This window comes from Manacus vitellinus, unplaced genomic scaffold (genome assembly GCF_001715985.3).
Source record: "Manacus vitellinus isolate BGI_N305 unplaced genomic scaffold, ASM171598v3 scaffold_18_pilon, whole genome shotgun sequence".
In the NCBI taxonomy this organism is placed as follows: domain Eukaryota; kingdom Metazoa; phylum Chordata; class Aves; order Passeriformes; family Pipridae; genus Manacus; species Manacus vitellinus.
The window spans coordinates 417,033-440,983 of NW_021939324.1; the positions used below are offsets into that span (position 1 = coordinate 417,033).

A 23,951-nucleotide genomic window follows, 5' to 3' on the forward strand; every position below is an offset into this window, starting at 1 on the left:
GAAGTCCAGACAAATTGATGGGAAAGTGATCTGCTCAAGAAATTCTGGTATTGAGTTTATGTGACAAAGTTTTGGTAGTGGGGGGGCTACTGTGGTGATTTCTCTGTAACTGGGGAAAGGGTTATACATACTAGCCCTCTTCTTATGTTCTTTGTGAGCCTGTGGTTTTTGACAGTATCCTGGCAGAGCCAGGATACAAGGCCACATGGATACTGTGGGCATTTTTGTGTTCTTACGGCACTTGCACTCATCTCACCCTCTTTTCCCAGGCGACTAGCAACTGAATGAGCGAAAATGGCCTCAAGCTGGACTAGGGGAGGTCCAGGATGGACATTAGAAAGAATTTCTTCGCGGAAAGGGTTGTTATACATTTGGACAGACTGACCCAGGGACGTGGTGGAGTTACCATCCCTGGAGGTGTTCAAGTAACTGCTCATGTCAATCAGTGCCATGGTCTAGTTGACAAGGTGGTGACTGGTCAAAGGTTTGACTTGTTAATCTCAGATGTCTTTTCCAATGTAACTAGTTCTCTGATTCTGTGAGAATTTATACCTTAATCGGTGTGATGGAGTCTTCCATCTTATATAGCATCCAAAACTCTAGCATAGAGACAAGTTACCTTTAAGCAGTGCTGTCCACAAGTCAGCTCTTTCTATCTCACTAGTAAACAGTGCATAAAATCAGAGTGCTTGGGAAAAAATAATTTTTCTTATGAATAGGCAGGGTTAACATGGATAGTAATGCTAGCAGTAGGCAAACAACATTCTACAGTACACTGTCACTTCATTTGGCACCAGGAGTAATCCTAGTATTTTGAGGTTTTTGTAAAAATCTTTTTGTTAAAGCTGACTGCTGCAAAGAGTAAAAAATGATGTTGATGGGGCAAGATGCATACAAATCTCCTGTTCTTCTGAGAGTTCTGACCTCTGACCCTGAGTATCGGTAAATACCCTCTCAGTGGGCCTTTTCAATATTTGTAGTATCCAGAGAATCACAGACAGAAAAAACTCAGCTGTGGGTGGTGATTCCAAATGGATTCGTATTCCTGTAAATTTCAGTGTTCATTGCATGGAACCAAGAGCATGTGTTTTTCCACGCTGATTATTCTGTTTGTTTGGGAGTTTTTTACACAAATTGGTTAAAAAAACCCACTGAGTGGTTTTTTACACTTTGTGGTTGAAGAATGTGTTGGTTTTGGCTAGGGTAGAGCTGATTTTCTTCACAGAATCACCGAATCAACTAGGTTGGAAAAGACCTCTGAGATCATCAAGTCCGACCTTTGACCCAACACCACCTTGCCTACTAAACCACAGCACTAAATGCCACATCCAGTCTCATCTTAAATACCTCCAGGGACAGTGAATCCACCACCTCCTTGGGCAGCCCATTCCAATGTCTGATCACTCTCTGTAAGGAACTTCTTCCTAATGTCCAACCGAAACCTCCTCTGGTGCAGCTTAAGACTGTGCCCTCTTGTCCTATTGCTGGTTGCCTGGGAAAAGAGACCAACGCCCACCTGGCTACACCCTCCTTTCAGGGAGTTGTAGAGAGTGATGAGGTCTCCCCTGAGCCTCCTCTTCTCCAGGCTGAACAACCCCAGCTCCCTCAGCCTCTCCCCAGAAGACTTGTGCTCGAATCCCTTCACCAGCCTCATGGTTCTTCTCTGGACCTGCTCCAACGCCTCAATATCCTTCCTGAACTGAAAGGCCCAGAACTGGACACAGCACTTGAGGTGTGGCCTCACCAGTGCCAAGTACAGAGGCAGAATCACCTCTCTGATTCTGCTGGCCACACTGTTCCTGATCCGGGCAAGGATGCCATTGGCCTTCTTGGCCACACATTCCAAGTGGGTGGCCCTAGCAGCCCAGTGGAGCCATCTGGGTGCTCAAAAGAACCGGAGCCACTGATCACACAGGGCCCTCTCTTCCCTCTAAGGTCCCCACCAAACACACTCTGCACCCACTCACTCCTACAAGCCTTGTGAGCATTGATTGCTACTGTACTTTACAGTGGCTAGTATTGGGCTGTGTTTTGGATTTGTGCTGGAAACATTGTTGAGATGTTTCTGTTAACACTGAGCAGTGTTTACCCAGACACAAGGTCTTTTCCTCTTTTCATACTCCTACAATGGTGATAAGACTGGGGGTACCTGGAAAGATGCGAGGAGACATATTTGGCACAGCTGACTCCAACTGCCCAAAGAGATATCCCTGACCGTATTGTATCATGCTCAGTATATAAAGTGCGGGGAAGAAGCAGAAAGCAGGGGGACACTTTTGGAGTGATGGTGTCTGTCTTCCCAAGTAACTGATATGCACAATGTAGCCCTGCTTTCTTGGGGGTGGCTGAACAAGTGGTGAATGAATTTGTTGTTTTGCTTCATTTTCATGCACACCTTTTGCTTTCTCCATTAAACTGTTTCTATCCCAACTCATGAGTTTTCTAGCTTTTACCATTTTCATTCTCCTCCCAGTCCTGCTGATGGGGGAGAGAGCAAGCAGCTGTGTGGTGCTCTGTTGCCAACTGGAGTTAAACCACAACAAAAACCAGAAGCATAAAAAGTTTTGAAAAGCTCTTCGATTTTGTTCTACCTGCAGTGTGTTTTGCTTCATCTGTGGCTTTGTCTAGAATTCTATGTTAAACCCATCATTCCAATCATCATCTTTCATATCTCACTGTAGTCCAAGTTACTAGAGAGATTACCTCACTTCATCTCCTTATGGTATGGTGTGAAAGCTACATCCCACTTCGTTAGTAAAAATACGTATCAGCTGTAGGAGGCAGATAGACTGTTCATGCTGCCAGTCAAATTAATTTGCCTCTCTAGAGTAGTATAAAAGCAAACCTTGATGTCTTCTGTACAAAATATGTGGTAACCTCCTTCAGCATAGGCTTCCCACTCCATCACCAACAAAGTAATTTCCCATCTACTAAATAAAGCCCAGCTGCTAATGACATGACTGACAATAATCACACACATTTCTTATTGTGTAGGCATAATTCAGGGAGGTACACTGCAAACAGAAACTGGAAGCTATTCCTCTAAACAAATCTGTTGAATGCCAGTGATGATAATTATTAGTGATTACTCACTGATTGTTAATGTGTTCTAGATTTAGACATTCCAAGAGAGGGACAGCATGGCAGTTTTTCACATGGATATGAGGGCTAAATTTTTTTATTTTAAGTTCTAACAATAACTCTTTGTAAGGAAAAAAACTAGTATTCAGTAACTGAAAATTTTATACTTATTTTTCAGGCATATTTCAAGTTGAAAATAAATTGAATTCTAGAAGGCAGAGAAAGAAGTGTTGCCTAAAGCCTGTTAAAATAAAAGATGCCAGACAAAAGATGAAATCATCTTTCTGGTAGAAGAGATTTAGACTAGGTCAAAGGAAAGTGGAAGTTCTTATAACTCGTTTGCACCCTGGAAGCAATGCTGCATGAGGTTTTTGAAAGAAATCAGATCTTTTGTGAGACCAGATGGCATAGCTGGAAAAAAATGACAAGCTTTCAAGCAAACAGAGCATTCATGAACTGATAACACAGAGTAGCAAACTCACACCTAACTACAGAACAATACTGAAGGTGTTCGTAAATTGATCTCTCAAACCTATTTGTAAAAGACTGATTAATCCTCACCTCTATAGTTCTCTTTTCAGAGGGTTTGAGCCCTCATCCATATCTTATAAATTGAGTTTCTAGTACTGAGAGAAGTAAGCATTTACTTGGAACCTGAAAGGCTGTTCCTGTGAACCATTTGAAAACTGTTTTTAATTCTTGTGGGTTTTGTTGCAGTTTTCTTGCATTCTTTTCATCTGGAACACAGAACTGATCTTACTGTGTGACTAGAGCAGCATTACTGTCAATGAAAGGGGGAGAAGAGGAATGCATGAGAAGAAGCACTGCAGCTTTAGATCACTGTTAGGCCTCAAGGGAGGCCTAATGAGGCAAAGAATTCAAGGAGAGCATTCTCTGTGTCCTTTTCATTGATCATGCAAGTAAACTCTGTAGATGTGAGAGAAAATTTTGAATATTTAAATGGTGGGTTGACCATTTAAATGGTGGTTCAATTGCTGACAAATGGAAATTTGCAAACTTATGTGATCCTTCAATTAGTAAGATTTTCAACAAGTACTAAAATTTAATAAATATCTCTTGTTATGCAAATAAATCTGCATTCTGTTAAATGGACAGTTTCAGCTGATGGAATTCTTTGAGAGTTACTGTATATAACTGGACACTGAGATAAACAGAACAGTATGAAGAGGAATATAGTTGCAGATGGTTTGTGTTCTCTGAGAATGACTCTAATTTGGTCCTCAAAATGCTGTTCTCCCTGGCTGGATTTGTATTGTATGGCTCACAGGATGCCTGCTGTTCACATTCCCAGTGTCAACATGCCCTCTGTCCAGCAGCTGGCAGAACCCGATGCTGTGTCACATAGAACTTCTTAATTGATGATGCTTTCCATGTCCTCCTCTGAGCAATGGACCAATCCAGCAACACAAGGGGAAAGAACAAATAAACCACTGCCGTTTGGTCAACTTCTTCTCTGCACTCTCCTGTGTTTCCCATTATGTAAAAGAATAACTTGGTGCTGCAGAAACCTCAGATGATGGCATCCTATTTGTGTGGCCACTGCATGGAGTGACTCATACAAAGTAAAAGAATTGGTGCAATCTTATCTGTCCTAGGACTTTAAGGTATGGGGACACAGGTTTAAATACTACTGCTGCTCCCTAGGAGGCATTTGGTTAATATTAGCTACTAAGGCTGGTGCTGTGGTTTGACCGACCCAGGGAGAGACTGGGGATAGAAGAAGACAGTCTCTGTGGTTCTCCTCGCCTTGCACGCCACAGCTCTCAGTGAGAGTAATATGCAGTTATAAGCCAAGACTAATCTGGGGATAAGTCCTTTGACCTTTGTAGGTTGTGCAGCTGTACACAGACCTATTACAGGCAGGTAGTGTATATATATTCTAGGTAATTACATGGTCTTATGGGGTTATGCAAATACTTATGAGAGTATCAAACCTAATGACACCCTGCCTATTCAAGCTAGTCTTGTTATCTCATATTATAGGACTGTGGCATGGAAAGACTGGGTAGCCAGCACAGTCAGTATGTACAAGGGCAGGCAGTAGAACTAGTTACTCAAGCTTAATGTTAGTATTCTACCTTCTGTCTTGTCCTTTCTATTTATCTGTCCTTTTATGTGGCTACATCCAAGTGCTCTACCTTATTTTCTATGATTGATTACCTTGCACAGTGGCTCAAGCAGGCATAAAATCTTGTAATCATGTGTGCCATGACACTGAATTTCTTATTCCATCTTTATAAGAAAAATTTGAAACCTAAATCTGCAGCCCTTTTGTGCACTCAGTAAAGAACCATGATCACACACCATTCTTAAGCTTCAACTTGCTACATCTACAATGTATTTAAATTCAAAATTGTCTAGTCAAGAAGATTTTATTTTAAGGACTACAAATATATGCCATTCTGCTGAAAAATCATTGCTTCAGTGGGAAATAGAAAACCCACAAATACATGCTGGGCGTCTCAGCATGACCTAGGTGTGGCTCACAGCCATCTGTGTTTACAGTAAGAGATCGCCCACATGCATTAGTCTGTAAACAGTACCAAAGCCCCGAAGTTTTCTTTTTTCTCTTTCACTCTCCATATATTGCATTCTCAGGGTGCCTCCATATAGATATAACTGTCTGCAAAGATACTTTTTTTTTTCTGCAGTCTAGCAGTTCTCTGCGCTAGTGCTTTGAAGATGCCTTTGTATTACTGGTAGATGAAAAGATTGCTAGTTTGTTTTCTTATTACAAATCCTTCCTGGTCCTCTAGCAGTGGTTGCATATTCAGACAGCCAGTAGATACTCAAGACCTAGTCAAAATAAACAAGGAAAAATGTCATACCCATTAATTTCCCCAGTGTGTGAGGGGTGCTGGGGGCACCTCCATCTGGCATTTGGGAACTCTATTTTTCTCCATGTCAGCTGACTTCAGACTGTCAGCAGTCTTATTATCTCAGCAGTCTTTCTCATCAGTGCTAGTGTCAGGAAGAGCCACAACATTTTGCAACTCCATTATGTTTCTGCTAGACTACATATATATTTGTGAATGTGATTATACAAAAAGTCTTAAACCTCAAGATTTCCCATAAATGTCATTGTCAAAGGACGAAATTCAGATCAAATTAGGTCTCAGTATTTTTTACAAGATGTTATTAAAGAGTGCGCTCATATTTCAGGTATCAAACGAACACATTTTTGGAACGTGTAAAGCACAGCTGTTCTTACTATTTTATGACCTCCATGACAAGAAAATCCTCATGTGCTTATCTGTGTTCATAAAAGACATGTTGCCCACATCTAACAGAGGTAAATTTGCTCAGCAGAGAAGGAAGTTCCATGGCTGCCACAAAGATGAAGACATTCCAGCATATGGTTGCATCATAGAATTGATGGCCATGTGCAGCTTCTGAAGCGTTCTTGGGATTGTCCTGCATTCCTATTCACTGCAAAACCACTGCCACTGCCAGAGGGAGAGAACATGAATTGTTGCTGCCGTGGAAGAAGCCAAGGCATTTGGTGAGAGGTAGTCTGAACAAAAAACATCTCTGTGACAAGTGTTTGCAAACACATGCTATGCGTGCTAGCGTGGGGAGCACCTCACTGATTGCTGTCAGCCTCTTTCCCCTTTTTTTCTAAAGTCCTGGGGAGTCTGTTGCCTGCCTGACACATGTGACTTCCTTGAACTGGTAAGGAGAATGTAACTGTTCTTCTTAAGCGTAACTATTCCTTGTCCCCTGAGTTTACTGAGAATAAAGCATTATGAACCTAATGAAATATGAGAACCACTTAGACATTAACTAAATGCTTGGTTAAATAAATCAAATATGCCAAAAATTTTGGGCAGATACAAGAGCACACGAGAGACAAACAGACAGATAAACAGACAGGATAGATACAGGCCTGTCAGCCTGGCCGTGGTTCCCTGCAAGGTTATGAAGCAGATCATCTTGAGTGCAATCACATGGGACATACACGGGGTCAGCATGGGTTTAGGAAATGCAGGTCCTGTCTGACCAATCCGACCTTCTTTTATGACCAGGTGACCTGCCTGGCGGATGGGGGAAGGCTGTGGATGTGGTCTATCTGGACTTCAGCAAAGCCTTTGACACTGTCTCCCATAGCATTCTCCTGGAAAAGCTGCAGCCCACGGCTTGGACAGGGGCACTCTGTGCTGGGTTAGGAACTGGCTGGAGGGCCGGGTCCAGAGAGTGGTGGTGAACGGGTCTGCATCCAGTTGTCATCTGCTCATTAGTGGGTCCCCCAGGGATCAGCGATGGACCCAGTCCTGTTTAATATCTTTATTGATGATCTGGATGAGGGGACTGAGTCTATCATTAGCAAATTTGCAGGTGACACCAAGCTGGGGGGGGAGCATTGATCAGCTGGAAGGCAGGAGGACTCTGCACAGGGACCTGGACAGACTGGAGAGTTGGGCTGATTCCAACAGGATGAGGTTCACCAAGGCCAAGTGCAGGGTCCTGCACTTTGGCCACAACAACCCCATGCAGCGCTACAGGGTGGGGACAGAGTGGCTGGAAAGCTGTCCATCAGCAGAGGACCTTGGGGTGCTGGTCAACAGCTGGCTGAGCATGGGCCAGCAGTGTGCCCAGGTGGACAAGAATGCCACTGGCATTGTGGCTTGTGTCAGAAATAGTGTGGCCAGCAGGACCAGGGAAGTGATTCTTTGACTGTACTTGACACTGCTGTGTCAAGCTCTAGGCTGCACCTAGAGGGCTGTGTCCACTTCTGGGCCACTCAGTTCAGGAAGGATATTTGAGGTGCTGGAGAAGGTCCAGAGAAGGGCAACAAAGCTGGTGAAGAGTCTGGAGAACAAGTCCTATGAGGAGCAGCTGAAGGAGCTGGGGTTGTTTAGGCTGGAGAAAAGGAGGCTCAGTGGTGACCTTATCATTCTCTACAACTACCTGAAAGGAGGTTGTAGCCAGGTGGGGGTCGGTCTTTTCTTCCAGGCAACCAGCAGTAGGACAAGAGGACAGAGTATTAAGCTGCACCAGGGGAGGTTTAGGTTAGACATTAGGAAGAAATTCTTCCCAGAAAGGGTGATTAGACAGTGGAATGGGCTGGCCAGTGGAGTCACTGTCCGTAGCAGTGTCTAAGGAAATGCTGGATGTGGCACTTCATGCCATGGTCTAGTTGGCATGGTGGTGTTTAGTCATAGATCAGACTGAATGATCTGAGAGGTCTTTTCCAACCTAATTGATTCTGTGATTCTGTGCTTCTGTGTGATTCTGTGATAGACAGACAGGATAGAGAGGAGGACACATCAGATACATTAATATAAGCAAATCATCGCAAGAAATCTCTGACAGTTTACAACATTTTAGGAAACAATAACTTGTGCCATGCAGAATGAGAAGTTGCTTGTCCTACTGGCCTTCACCAGAAAATTGCTTTGCAGTTTCAACAACTGAGAGTATCCGTATGGGTAGTTCTGTGTAACAACTAACAGTGTGCATTCATATCTCATGGTATCTTGTCCATGCACCCACATTCTGAGAATGAGTTCACGCTTCATGTAACTGGAGTTGAAAAGGCCCAATCTCGCTTAGTCACATGATGCTGAAGTGTTTCTCTGAGTGAGCACACTGAAGACAATACTGAATTTTAAAAATCCGAAAGTAACATCAGGATTTTTAAAAGTGAGAAATGAGGCTGGAGCAGCTCATACAAAGCTGGAAAGTATTCTAAACTTTACCTTCTAAATGAAATAAAAATTTTTCTCAGTTAAAAACTACTTTTGAAAGCATTTTTAGTTAATCAATAGAGAAGCTAGAAACAGGCAAAATATTATCTTGTCTATTCACAAGTTACATTCCACTGCAACACAGAAAACCAAATGTGATATGTCCTCTTAGAAAATTTCCTTGTTCAATAAAAATAGTTTTGCGGTTTTGTATGGAAACTATAAATACTATGAAAAGCCTGAGCTGTTTCTTTATTAGTATAAGCCTTAATTTTCTTACAAAGAACCTGTTCTTTGCATAACTGACAGGAATACCAAGTCACCTTGTCCCCAAAAGGATCTCATATCTCGGTATGACTTGGACAGGAACACAGTAATATATTTCTTTTGGGGGGAGCAGAATACCTCTGTGCCCCAGCCCATCTATTTCTCAGAAGAAAGCTTCTCCTCACATCTTTCTGTAAATCAAACTTGGAGCACTCAGAAAACATTTTCTTTATAGCTTGTATACAGTCTATTTATCCCTGACTACATACTCTTCAACATTTGCTATTTTGCTTGTGCATAAACAGAGATTTTCTTTTGGTTATTTGTGGCTAGTAATGGAAATGATCATTCAGGAAATATCTACACTTCGTTTGATGTTATGACATCTCCCGGATTTGTGCCGCACAGTGCTGAGGATTTTAATCAAATCAGAATTACTTGAGAGAATTTATCTTCATCGCAAACAGAAGCATCCATGTGAAGTCCATCTATCCAGGAGAAATTTTAATGGTTTTATGGTTTTCCAAATCAAAGCAAATGTATACCCATAATACACTGATTTCCCCATCAGGGTCTGCCTGTGGCCTATACTCAGCATACAGCTAAAACAAATATTTTCACGAAGAGCATAGCTGCAGGAGTGCTTTCTACAAGATGTATTAGCTCATTTCTCTCAAAAACCCAAAATTAGCTACAAAAAGACTGTAAATTCAGTAGATGCTTTTTCTGCATAGTCCTCCACAAATCCACTTATCCTTGGATCCTTTTGTGAAGTATTTATCTTTGTTTCTCAGTTCCTTCAGATCGTTTACCAAATCATTGGACAAGTGAACTGCCACAAAGTACTATGTGAATGCTTTAATACAGAATGGATATTTTCAACTCTAATGGAGGAACACTGGAAAACTACTGCATGGAAGCATGTTAGTTTAGGCATGGTATCATACTAACATGCTTACTGGGCTTTTGATTTAGTTAGATCAGTGTCCTAGTTAGGACAGCTGAGATCAGTTCATCATGGTGGGTGTAACCCAAAACTGTATTCTATAGCCTTCCATGTCATTTCCCAGAAACTAGACTATTGTTGTCAATAGACTATTCGCACCCTCTGCCCATAGAGCCTGACTCCTCAGGCTATAAACTAGGTGTTAAGAGGCCTGTGAGATAGGAGGATGTTTCTGTCCTCACACCCTTTGTGGAACTCCCCGCCCTGAGGGGAGTACCAAGCATTCCTGCCTGAACTGGAGGATATATAATCTTGGAGTTTTGGAACATTTTTCAACCCACTCGTGGGATCCAGAGGACGGCTGCATCTCATCGCTCTCAACCAGACTTAGACCACCACTGGACTGCGATCACCAGTTCTGGCCAGACTGCAGCAGCTCTCCCACCAGCAGGTTCTTCCCCTCTCCCTTTACTTTGGACTCAAACAGGGCCCAAGGAACACCACTTTGTTCATGCCCCAGGGCACTGGGTTATACATTTGGGTTTTTGTGGGTTGAGACCAATTGTTTGTTTGTATTATTGTACTTACTGTATTATTTTAATAAATTGTTATTCTGACTTATAATCTCTCCTTTGAGTTGAGTTCATTCCCCCTGCTGGTTAACTTTTAAACCAGCACAATCAGATACAATCAGCACAACATGTAGACAAGGCAAGCTTGGGTTTATCTGTAACTGTCCATACTCTAAATCTGTTTATTAAATTTTAACTAACAAAGCAAATAATAACATTTTAAAGAAATCTGTTATCTAAGTCTTTCAGTTTTAGGACTTCTTAAATAACAGGTGGCTTGAATGAACTAATTAAATAATGGATGTAGGTAAAATCGAAAGTAAAATCAAGAAACAGAATATTTGAAACCTAGAGTTCTTGCACTTCAGTCATTAACAAATACTGCTCACTCTAATAAATATTAGTAGGAGAATACAACATCTCACGTTATTCTTAACATATGTCACTCTCTCCATTGACTAATGTGGAATTTTAAAGCCAGAAGTTATATTCAAACGTCAAGAGCTCTTACTAATATACTGGCCAAATGCCATGATGTACTGAACAAGGTTTATGTTTTCAGATGAGAAACCTTAGGCTTTTCTCAGATAAATCTATGCATTTAGCTGCAAAGCATAGAGACAGTTCCTAGCCAGTCTGCAGCAAAATCTCATCACTGAACAGAGGGACATAGACCTGCCGTACAGTAGGAGCTTCTGAACACAACAGCCTACATGACAAGAAGAAGGAATCACATGGGGTTTTGTAGGTCTTTGTTTTTTAGAAAAAGTATTTTTAACATGGATAATACATCAATTAAGAGGAGTTAAAATACAAGTACGTAAATAAATAAATCGATAAAAGTATTTTCCAACAGTGTGAAGGGAAGACATTTGGGTACAATTTAGCAATTATAAAACACTGTCTTATTATTACGTTATAGGATCCTCACTCAGAGAGGAGGGAGGATCCATTTTTTTTTTTGTGGGAACAAGAACATTGATTTGTATATGTGACATTTTGGGTTTGGTTTCAAGGATATTTTTTTTTTTTTGGTGGAGGAAAGGAAGGGATTGCATTCAGTCATTTTTATTCCCTGATGACTTCGACACACAGCAACCATCTGTTCAGCTAGTTCAATCCCAAACATGTTTTCAGAGCAATGAAAAAATAACAAAATGAATAGACAAAAGATGTAACATATTTTCTGGCAAACCTATCTTTGAAAACTTTTGTTACTAAGGCAAAGAACATTCCTGTAAGGTGAAGTTACAGATTTTACCTTTGCTTTTCTGGTACAAATAGTACAGTTTGTAATGAAAGGATTCAGCTACATAAATAATATAATTTCAAGGGTGCCGTTAGCTCTAGTTATTAGAGTGTAGCGTGGCAGTACTTTACATGGTAAAGAAGGAAGCACGCTCCTTGTGAGATGGTGAACAAAGAGATTTTATTTCAAATTCGGCACTGGTTTTATCCCTCAAAACCATGTGACTTCTTTGACCAATAGGGTTGTCTATGTCGATGCACGCTCCCTCGGGCACTCTTGCCCTGGTACATCCCTGTACCTTGAACATGCCCCCTACGTTAGAGGATTTACAGGAAAACTGCTTTATTTCTTGAAGCTAATAAAAGTATCAAATTACAAAAACCAGTTTAGACTGTTAATAGGAGTAAAGATTTCCAAAGGAAAAAAGAGCCAATTAAAAATTAACCCAGGTGCAGCAGTGCAGTAACATCCTTATGGGTTTATTTAACAGGATTGCTTCTGCAGGAAGAGGTGTTCAGTCATTTACAATATGGCATGCAAACACCAAGCTTCATGTTAATTTGAGAGGTAGCGATGGCACATTAATGTATTTTGCTTTCTAAACCAATGCCATAACTTAATGTGGCTTTTTATATCTTAAAAACATTGAGAGTTGAATGAGAACAGTTGCAGGGGTCATTTCTGACCTTTATTACTCTATAACTCTCTGAAACATGCTCCTTGACTAAAGGCTGGGAAAAAGAACATCAAAATACTTCCAATGAGATGAAATGTGATGATAAACAGGAAGAAGTTTAAAGATAAGACTGGGAGAAGTACAGAGAATTTCTTGCTAAAATAGCAGGGAACTGCTTACTGTAAAGGTGAGAAGGGAAGAAAACTGGAAAGAGATGAGACATCATCATCCCAAGGTAAGTAATTGTTCCATCTGCTGTAGGACAGGAAAGAATTAATCATCTGGCCTGATGCAAGGAGTTATAGGGAGACCTCTTCAGCACTGTTAGAAAACTCCTGGTTGGATAAATGAGCAGAGGGTGAGATAAACAGAAAAGAAAACAAATACACAAAAGCAAAGGGAACTTCTTCTTTGAGGGGAGAAAGGGGAATGGGCTGGTATGGAATGGAATGTCAGAGAGTGGGAGTGGAGTAGAATGGGATATGAATGTTGAGAAGAGAGAATGTTAACCAGTAAAGGTAGGAGGAGAAGGAGTGTAGGTGATGCGAAACCTACTTGTGCTGTCAAATGTAGTGAAATACCAGGTATGTTTTGGCTTGGTTTCAAATAGTCACAGAAAACAGGGTGACTTTTAAGCCTCCTAAAAGATAATAAATGCTGCGGTGTTTTGTTGGTGAGGCTTTTTGTTTGCTTGTTTTTTGGTGTTCTTTACTCTGCATGGCTTACCAATTTCCTCATGTATCATCCTACTGAATCTGACCTGATATTCTGATGTTTTGCTTAGAGGTCTGTACTTACATAGTGTGTTAGATGTCCTTAAGGCATGTATCTAGTGCAATATAAGCAGCCGGCTCTAACCTTGAGCCTAGTTGTGTGTTTAGCAGTGGGTGGATCAGGTATTCTGTGATTTACCTTATATTACACTCTTGTGAAAAGTTATGCATTGGCTGTGGATAAATCCAGTTTAAATGGTGTGAGCCTAAGAATAGCTTGTTTCCACCTGGAGCAGGAAACGTGCTATGTAAGTGTTAGGGTGTATGCCGGTTTCTAGGCCTAAAAGATTTAATGAGTCATTCTGAGTGGCATCTTTCAGGATTTTCCCTTAAGGAAATTATAAGGGGATACACAAAATTATCTAAATATAGCCCATAAGTTAGAGATGGCACCTGTAGAAGAGTTGCTAGAAACTATTATGCAAATAATGCCTCTGTAGACACATTGGTAAAAGAACTAGAGTGCCTGAAAATTGAGTGAGTTAATTGCATTATGTTTTCACTGAGGATCACTTATACAACCTGGCTTAGGTATACGGAAACAAGTCACATGGTAACTGAGGTAAACCTCTGTACCATGTCTAAAGTTTCATTGTTGTCCTTTCCCTGGCTTTGTGAAAGAGGCAGGGGTTCCCTGAGTAGAGGAGGCTTTCTTATGTATCTTGTTCAAGATCCTGTTTATGCTGAAAGGTCTGGTAGCTGCCTCATCACCTTCTCCTAATCTTGGGCTTTTGTATGTCTTTTTACCACTGCAATATTTGCTTCATGCTACAATGGTGATTGAAGGGAAATATGTCTGACTGAAAGAAGTGGCTCTGCTTCAAGATGGCCACCCCTTCTAAATATGGAAACATGATCTCGGAGTTTGAAACTACTGTGGCTCTCTAAAAGAGCACCTAGCAGAATGTGAGAGTCTAAGTATTCAAATACAATTACTGCATTGGATATATTTGTCAAAGAAGTAACACCTATGTTCTTCACTTCCAAATAAAGTTCTTGAGAGGTCTAACAAACAGGATTTAGATGAAGCAGCTTATTGAGGGTACAACACTTTCACTCTTAACTATAACAACCCGGTACTTTAAGCTTTACTTGATATCCATATCTGTAGTCTCTGAAGAACATGAATACTCTGGGCTGTAGTACTGCCTTCATGCATGCCAAGAAGTATCCTTGACAGCCTGCTTTCTTTTAGGTCTTTCATAAGAAATGTATGTTGGTGTGCTTGTTTCAGTTCCTTGATTCAGCCCTTTTCGCCCTTCTGTTGGGACCCAAGACAGAGCACGTATTTTGTGGACACTGACTTTCCTTGTTTTAGTGACTTCAATTGTTGTATTTACTTGACTAGGTGGGCTGCACTGTGGTTTGCTACACCCTCATTCTAGTTGGATGTGGGAAAATGGGTGCTTGGACTGAGAGTAAATATTTCTTCTAGAGTCTAAGGTAGAACCTGAAACTTATTGAGGGAATGGATAGTGGCAAAGGACTGTGCACGCGCACGTGTGTTTGTGTGTGTGCAGGAACTGAAATAATCTTAAAGTCTATCTTAGCTTCCTCATGCAACTACAGGTATGCATCAATGCACTCATATGTGTTTTAACTCTAAAGAAATTACTGCTATTGCTATAGTAATATCTGAAATACTGTTTTTGAGCCACAGACTAGCTCAGCTTCTGTGAAGAAGCAGTATTTTGATACTGGTCCCTGTCAGAAAGAGGTGTTGCTTCATATCAATTGGCAAAATAAATGCTGGCTAAAAAACCCTAACTGCCTAGAGGTTATAGCATGGCAGATATAATGCAAAAGGAAATACAGTCTCAGCAATTTTTCTTTCTTGGCTGTTACATCTTGCTTTTGTTACAGGTTTTTTATGAACTAGTATCTCTGACAAGTTCATGCAAATACTTTTTTGTTTGTTTGCTTAGCTGGCTTCTAACTCGGTAAGAAATTTCATTCTCTTGATGTTGAAAGGTATTCCTCAACTATGGTGATTCTGACTCTCTCAGCAAATATTTTACAGGGTATTTTTGTAGTTAGAGTCACATACAATTTGTACAGCTCAGAGTACTCATTGTTCTAATACGTGGTTTATGGAACAGTACTTCTGGAACTAGGCGGGACTTGGTTTCTGTCCTGCTCACTTGCCCTACCTCCACTGGGGAATCTGCTAATTGTTTAATGAGTGTTATCTACAGTTCTTCTGTTTGTGTGAGTCTGAGACAGGGTAACCCTACTGGAAAGGAGCTGCAGGACTGCTAATGCAATTGCCTAGGCTTATTTTACAGACAGCCTATTCTCAACGACAATTTTCTAATCCTCAAGAAAACTGTATCAGTACCAAATGTTTATACTGAGGTTGATTTTATTCTTCTGTATTATCTGATGATGAGGGGCAGAATAGCCCCTCATTCTTGTAAGATCTGTCTTTGATTACAGAATCTCAAAAAAAATATTTTTCCAAATTGTCCCATGAATTCTTATAATAAGGCAAATTCACAGTGAATAGCTGTACTGCAGAAAGATACACTAGAAAAGTTATCAAGTATCCAAGTAGTCTTAACACAGCAGCAAGCAGGTGATGGCTCTGAAGATGAGGGGAAATGTAGGCAGGTTTTTCCCGTGTGGGAAATCTATACAGCTTTTCCAGACAGAGAACACACTCTCAAGGTCTTGTCTCCTTTGTCAGATCTCAGCAAAATCTTTTCAACACATTCACTGGAATGTTCCCTGAATGCTCTTTGAAAGATTAGTAATCAGCTCATAATCTTCCTAATTCTTGCTGCAAAGACACCTGCAGTCAAATGGGTAGAAACTAGAGTTGTCTGAGAACTGCTGCAGGCTTTTCTTCTCAGAGGATTAAGACCTATTAGTTCTTGTACATATTCCATCAGAAGTGGTGTGTTGGGTTTTGTTTAGTTTTTTACACACAGAAAACTGTAAGAGGAATTTACAAGGATTTTTTTTCTTTAATGCTTACATTTCAAGTGAGAAGGGGAAGAATGATTAAACTTGATTAAAGCCAACTAGGGTGTGGCTTTGAGATGTCCTTTTTGACTATTATTACAATGACTTCAATGGGAGTATGCCCTGTGGCAGCTTGTAAAAGACCAAGCAAAACTCAGTAATGGCTCTGCCATTCACAGGGCTTGTATTCAGACTTCAGTAGCAATTATCATGCCTTAGCTATCTTGGTAAGCAGTGATTTGATGTAGTTATCTTTTCCATGATTATTTTAGTATGCATCTTTTTTCTGAGAAAAAGTCATTGATAGATACAGCCTTAAATCTGCACAAAAGAATATAAACGAGCTAAAGGACTTGCTGGAGAGGAAAGAATACAATAATATAAATGAAGCCTATAAAGAACTAATTTTGACAAAGTGTTGAACTAGACATTAATCTTGAACTTGATGAGCATGTTGACTGAACCTCTGACATGTGCAGCTATGTCTTCTACACTTAGAGTGACTACTCATGTAGAGTGACTACAAACTGCACATTACTGTGATTTCCCCAACCTAACCCTGAAAGTATTGATGCTATAGTCCATTAACAGTTTCTACAAGAACATAAGGGGTTGTGCTAAGTTTTTATTCTCTGTAGCTAGAACTGGCAGTGCATAACTGGTTATGTGTGTGGCTTCTACAGAACGCCATAACTGGTACTCATCTTTAAGGGCCATCTGCCTAGAACTTGGAGACCTTATGTGTTAGTTATCCTACTGATATACTATGTATCCCATAGTATTCTGTTAAATAATACTGGTTAAAAACTAGTTTTGAAATGGAGGTAGTATGTTGCTCTAAATTAAAGGATATCTCAAAGGGATTGCCTTTGGAGTTGAAAAATAGAAAGGGATGAATGTCTTCATCAGAGGACGATAACTTGCATGATACTTGCAAACAGTATAAAAAAAGATTTCAAGTGGAGCTGTGTGGCCAGACATGCCTGTACCGTGAATGAAATACAAAGCATGTACGGGCCTGTCTATTGCCTTTGCCGTACTGGTATATTTCATGTGCTTTAGATCAGTCCTGGAAAAATAATAATATCATTAGAAGTATCTTTCAACAAGTTGCCAGTGAAGAAACTTATTCAAATGCAACAGGAGTAAGGGAGAACAGTGTGTCTGTGGTGCATTAACTGAAATGACTGAATTTTGCAGGACAGATGAACATATTTGTGTTGGGTTCCCTTCCCCTTTTTACTTAGCTCAGCTGGGTAAAAATAGCAGATACAGCAGTACAGTCTATGTAAGATTAATAGGGACACTTCAGTTGTTGGCCTACACCAAAAGCCTGTACTTCTGCTTCTTCTTAGACTGAAGGACCTGGCTTATCTCTAGACTGTATTCTCAACTTGCAAAAAACTGTTAGACTGTATCTACCACCTAGTCATCTGAATCTGTTCAGTTCTCTTTCTCTCTTAATCTGTCTCTGGTTCTAATGAAAGCCAGTAAATCAAAACTACATGTATTTTTTAACAAAGGCAGTGACAGGAAAGGAATTGGTAGGAAGTGGATATGGGTATCATGCCTTTTAATAGATCTTGACCTCGGCTGGCAGAATGGGGAGAAGTGGAAATTGGTAGATTTTTAGCAAAGAACACAATGGTGCTATGAACTAATCATAGAACAAGGTGGGGCAGGGTAGTCTAACAGACTTCAGGGAACTGGCTGCTTTGTTAACTTTCTTTGCAAACACGACCCAGCGTGGTGATGAAGCCGCTCTTCCACAGAGCCTGGCCACAAGGAGTTGAGGGACTGACTGTAGGTGCACATTTCTCCCAGACATCAGGTACTGAATGCCTGGAGCTGACTGACGGCATCGGAGTGGCCGGGTCTGCACGCAGTGCTTCCCGAGGCCCCTCCTGACAGGAGCACAGCCCTCGCTGCCCTTCCCTGGAGCCGCTGTCCGGGCGGTGCGGCGGATACCGGTGGGGGCGGATGGCGCCGGCACAAAATCAGACCGGCAGCGCTGGTTCAGGTGTGCTGAACCGGCTCGAGATGCCGCTCAGGTAAGCCGGGGACTGGAGGGACACCGCAGGAACGGCTGGGGGAAGAACATTTGCGGCGCCTCGGCCAGTGCAGCTGGTCACGGTGGCGCGGAGCCCGCAGCGTGGCTGGAGGTGCAGGCGTCAGACAGAGAAGCAAGGGCCTCGGCACGAGTTTGGTACGACTCTCCCTGCCCCCGACCGGGCCAAGGCCACCTCCGAGGCTCCCCAGGGTCCCGCGGGACAGACGCGGGCGCGCCCGTCAAGCGGCAGCAGCCGGCGGTGCGGCGGGGGCGGGAGCCCAAGGGCCGGCGGGGCGGGCCCTGCATGCAAACGAGGGGGCGCGGCCGCCAGGCAGCGGGGCGGGCCCGGGCGGGAGGAGGCGGCGGGCGGGGATCTCACGAACGCCGGGCGGGGAGCAGCCGGGCCGGGCTGGGCCGGGCCCGGGCCCAGCTTGAGGCGGGGGCGCCGAGAAGGGCGGGGGGCGGTACACTGCTGAAACTGTGAGCATGGACGGGGCGAGGCGGTCGCAGAATCCCGGCGAGGCGGGCAGAGGATGCGGAACCATGGCGAAGCGTAGGAAACGGCACGGAAGGCCGAGCTGCGGCGGCGAGGAGTAAGGGAGGGCGGGCGGCGGGCGGGGAGGGCTCCGGGCGTGCGGGCAGCGAGCGAGCCGTCCCATGCCGGCACGACGGCGGCGGCCGGGACGGCGTCGGGTGGAGGCCCCGCCTGCACCGGCCGCCCTGGGTCGAGCCACCTGCCCTGCGGTGGGGCCGGTGGGCGGCCAGCCAGACAGGAGGGGCAGGCCCCGCCGCAGGTGAGCGAGTCGCCGCCGCGGGAGTGAGGAATATAGTTGTCCCGGCGGCGGGGCCCCGGGCAGCCCCTTCGCGCGTCCCGCGACCCCCGCCTTTGCTCTATTTTTTAATTTATTTTTTTAAAAATTTCCTTGGTTTTTAATGAAAAAAAAATTCTTTATCCCCAGTTCCTGCGCTGCTCCGTGCGGTGGTGCCGCGCCACCGCTCCGGTGCGCGTCCCTGCCGGCGGGCGGGCAGTCGCGGGTTGCGTGGCAGGTGTGCGGCAGCGGCCACTCCCGGCTCTGCCGGGCGGCAGCGGCGCCGCTGTCGGGGTGGTCCGAGAATGCCCCGTGTGCCCGGGGTCACGGGGCAGTTTCGGTGTCTGGGAAATGCTGGTGAGAACTGTAGTTGATGTAAAATGCGTTTATGATTTCACCTTTGGGCTTCAAAGAGCCCAAACGCGAATCCCTTAACACGATCGCTTGAACTTGCAGGTTTTTTCCGTGTCCTCTCAGTCTAAAGAAAAACAGGAGCAGGGTTCTTTGACAACACCTCTCGGAAACTAGTGAGTGCAAGGGATTGTCCTAGACGAGCTTTTGAGAAGGGTGTTGCCAAACTGAGGCAGTCTTAACTGGAGGGTGTTTTTAAACACAGTAAATTGCAGTCCTGGCACGCGCGTGTGGGAATATTGACTTGATTTCTGACTGCGCAGTCTGTAATGAATGATTTTAGTGTTGTGTGCATCCACCAGCTTCTTCAGAAAGATTTGTAAGGCATGCTTCTGCCCAAATTCTGCTGAAAACAATTTATGAATCACGTGAGTACTTAATAAGTTGTGTTTTTTACAGTGCTCCATTTCTGAGGCAGGACAGTGTTTCATACAAATATCTACGTAGGACTGGGTATGCTGTGTAGTTCAGTGGAACTAGCTTGTTCTCATTTAGAAGGTGGGGATATATATTAGCCTGTATTTCAGCACACACTATAAAAGTTTCTACTTCCTAAATTTATATGTAGTGGTATAACGTGAAGAGGATGTGAAGTGCTTGAATCTCATTGTTTGCTAGTGTGAATCACTGAAAAATCATAGTGATCTCTGGGGAGTCAAGGTTTGTTTCCATTCTAAGGAGTCGTAGGGGGGTAAAAGTTATAAACTCTTGCTGCTCTCAGCAAGAAAGTAGTTGGAATTCACAATTACTAAAAGAGGTATTCAGCAACTTCGTTGTAACCTAGCTGCAACCTTGTATGAGCAATAGGGAAGAATATACTTCATGGAGTTTGATGTTAAGGATCAATGCTTTCTTAGAGGAAAAGCAACTGCCATGCAAAAAAATTTGAAAGGTAGGCATAAAAACACATAAAACGGAGGTTATTTGAGCAATACTCTACAAAAATTGTAAAGCTTTGTCCAGATGAGCTTGAAAGACCTCATGCTCTTTGCAGAGACTTACACTTGATTCTGTGGAGTCTGAAGTAGACCTGTATTGGCAACAGAGAGAGTACTCTTGATTTTTTCCTGGTGAGATCCCAGAGTTCAGGAGGGGAGGGCAGATAGTGGCTTGATCTTAGGGAAAGTCATTGCTTTTGTAGCAGAAATTATCTAGACCACTGTAGACTGCCCTTGCCTACAGGTTCACTATAGTCTCTTTAGTAATAACCTTGATGTGATTTCAGCACTTCATGCCTGTGATAATTGTTTTTAAAGTCTTAGCTTTTTTTTTGGTGTTTGCAGTGGTTACAATGCTGAGAAACAGAAGTAAGAGAACATTACTATTAACTTTGTTTTTAAGAGTTGCATGCATCTAAATAATGTTGTTTACATGGAACATGGCAGATGGGAGCTCTGCTTCCTGGTTTAAGTGTATGTGCTTAGTACTTTCTGAACATAGCTTTTAGCATAGAATTTTGCTTTGCAGGAACTTGTGAATACTTCTTCACCCCAGAAGCTTTGAAGAAGGATATGTTGAGCTAAACCTTGAAGTTGTTTCCTACTTAACAGGAAATAGACCAGCAAGAATCCTGCTTCTAAAGTCTAAGGATAAGGTACCAGGTAGCTGCCCCCTGCTGTAGAGAGTCCTTGAATACAATTTATTGTTTTCCTTATGTTTCTCACAGCTAAAGGAAATGCCAGATACCATGTTTATATATATTTGATTTTTTTGCTGATTTACGTCTCATAGTCCTGCAGCTGTGGCTTTCTGGTGGGAATGGCGAGAAAGTGGCATGAAGTGTAAATAAATAATTGGATTCTTTTTAACCCAACTAATGCAAGTGTAGTAGTCTGTTGTTGTTGTTTTTTACTTAAAGGAAAAGAAACCCACCTTGAGGAAGTGGAGACCCAAGACTAAGAGACTGTGTTAATGAGATAGTGCTATGAGTGTGCCCACCTTGGAAAAAAAATATTTGTTAAACTCAGGATTTTACTGTGCAATGTCAGTTCCCTGGTGTTGGAATGTGTGTGGTCATTCTCTACTAGGAAGCAGTTTCCTGGCTGCTACGTGGTCAAAGTATCCACCTGAGGTGTGCCCAGTTGTGAACTCAGAATGTGATATGGTATCAATACTTAAACCACTATATGACTGAATTCACCCCCTAAAATAACTCATACTGGTATTCCTTTAGAGCGGGTTGCAAATCTAGGGCAGATACACTTAACTTTAAGGGCAAAGGCACTTCCAGCCACTGCAGAGTCTTCAAGCAAAACTTTGTCTTCTCCCCATCCATCCCCACCCCCACTCCCCCCGCACTGTCTAAAGATTACTTAAAATAGCGGGCCAGATCTGCTTCCCATTAAGTTCACTCTTTGCTGCCCTGGTTTTTCAAAGTCTTAAAGCCAGCTTAATTGGTTACTTGGGGATTCCCTATAAATTAAAAAAAAAATCAAAACCACAAACCCAGCCTGGGCTTTTGTGCATGTGAATGTCAGACAGAAGGGTTTATGATCGAGAAAGATCTGAGTGCTAAAAAATTCCTTGTTTGGCCAAAGGGAGCCAGACTAAGGATTATACACAGATCTGAAGGTGATCTGGTGGTTAACTCTAAGGCTTTGTCCTGACTTTGGCTGGGATAGAGTTAATTTTCTTCACAGTAGCTAGTGCAGTGCTATGTTTTGGATTCAGTATGAGAATCCTTGGAATCACACATTGATTTCTAGTCATTGCTAAGTAGTGCTTACCCTAAGACAAGGACTTTCTCTGTGTCTGGTGTGCTGCTGCTAAGCAGATGCCCAAGAACCTGGGAGGGAGACTGGCCAGGACAGGTGACATGAACGGGCCAGAGGGATATTCCATACCCTACAATGTCACGGCTCGTATATAAACTGGGGGAAGTTGGGCTGGAGGGGCTGATCGCTGCTTGGGGAGAGACTTGGTATCAGTCAAGGCATGGTGAGCAATTGTATTTTTACATCACTTCTTTTTCTTGGATTTTATTTCTCTCTCCTTCTCCCTTTCTATACTATTATTATCATTATTTTACTCTATTTCAGTTATTAAACTGTTTTTATCTCAACCCATGGGTTTTACATTTTTCCTGATCTTTTCCCCATCCCATCAGGGACAGGGGAGAGTGAGTGTCTGTGAGTTGCTGAGTGGCGTTAAGCCACGACAGTCTTTTTTTGGTGCCCAGTGCAGGGCATGATGAGTTGAGGTAATCACAAATCTGACTAGAACATGTTAAAACAAATTTGTTAGAAGCATTTTTTATATTAATGACACGGGAGGAATACAGAGGTGCTACTCCCCACTCTGGGGAGAAAATTTGTGCAGCCAAAGCTCAACTGGAGTTGATGCTGCCAGAAATGTGGAGGGACAATAAAAAGACAAGATTTTTTTGATATGCCAGTAGCAAAAGGCAGTGCAGAAAAGACATCGGTGCATTACAGGATGAAGATGCTCACCTCACAAACAGGGACACAGACAAGGCAGAGGTGTTCAATACTTTCTTTGCCTCCATCTTAAACACTGAAGATGGGGTAAGAGTGTCCCATTGCCCTGAGCTGGAGGGCCATTGCTGTGAGAATGATAAACTCCCAGCTGGATCCCTGTAGTCTATGGGCCTGGGTGGCATTCATCCAAGACCACTCAAAAGAGTTGGCTGATATCATTGTGAGGCTTCTCTCAATGATTTTTAAATGGTCTTGGGAATCTGCAGAGGTTCCAATTGACTGGAATCTGGCTAATGTCCCAATTTTCAAGAAGGGCAGCGTGGGTGACCCTGGAAACTACAGGCCTGTCAGTCTCACTTCAGTGACTGGTGAAGATATGGAAAGGATTATTCTGGGAGTTATTGAAAAACACCTGAAGGACAGTGCAGGCATTGGTCAGAGCTAGCATGGCTTCATGAGGAGAAAGTCCTACTCAGTACCCTCAAAGGGAAAAGATGGTCTCTGGATCTAACAACAAGGTGACTAGCAGTGTGGGTACTCCAAATCCAGTGACAGACACTGCAGCTGGACCAACCCATATCTGTATCAGTCGCTCCTATACATAAGAAGAAATGGACACAGAAGTCATTTCACAGTAAAGGAAAATTAAACAGGGCCGTCCCAAGACCAGGTGGAAGAGGCAGAACAAAAGATAACAATTCGATACCTATCCCTGAGTGAGCTGTGGGTTTGATATGGGAGAATTTATCCAAGCAAGCAAGGAGATAGAATATATATCTGTACTAGAACATTGGAGTTTAGAACAAGTTAATTCTCACTATATTATACACAGCAGTAAAGTGCAGGTTGTACCTAGATGTGCTGATAGAAAGCAAGATGTTCCAATAGAAAACATTGAACAGATTGGCTCAAGATACTGGAAGTTTACATGTACATTGCACAGATGAAATAAAAAGGGAAGGATTTTTCTCTGATAGTACATATGATAGGTAGAAGGATTCCCCCATG

The 23,951-nt window shown here is 42.7% G+C and overlaps 1 protein-coding gene across 6 annotated transcripts in view; it reads left to right on the plus strand.

The window, feature by feature from the left end:
• Nucleotides 1-12,426: 12,426 nt before the first annotated feature.
• TTC39B (tetratricopeptide repeat domain 39B) overlaps nucleotides 12,427-23,951 on the plus strand; it is an 85,484-nt gene continuing 73,959 nt past the window's right edge. For 2 of the 6 annotated variants that reach the window (XM_018070391.1, XM_018070393.1), the window contains exon 1: nucleotides 20,887-21,100. Coding sequence is in view for 1 of the 6 variants with exons in the window: in XM_018070390.1 (XP_017925879.1) it covers nucleotides 12,714-12,734 (21 nt within the window). In the remaining 5 variants the exon portion in view is untranslated. Of the gene's footprint in view, nucleotides 12,735-18,249; nucleotides 18,288-20,886; nucleotides 21,108-23,951 lie in introns of those variants that run through there. The other 4 variants (XM_018070390.1, XM_018070395.1, XM_018070398.1 and 1 more) reach the window with 4 other exon arrangements.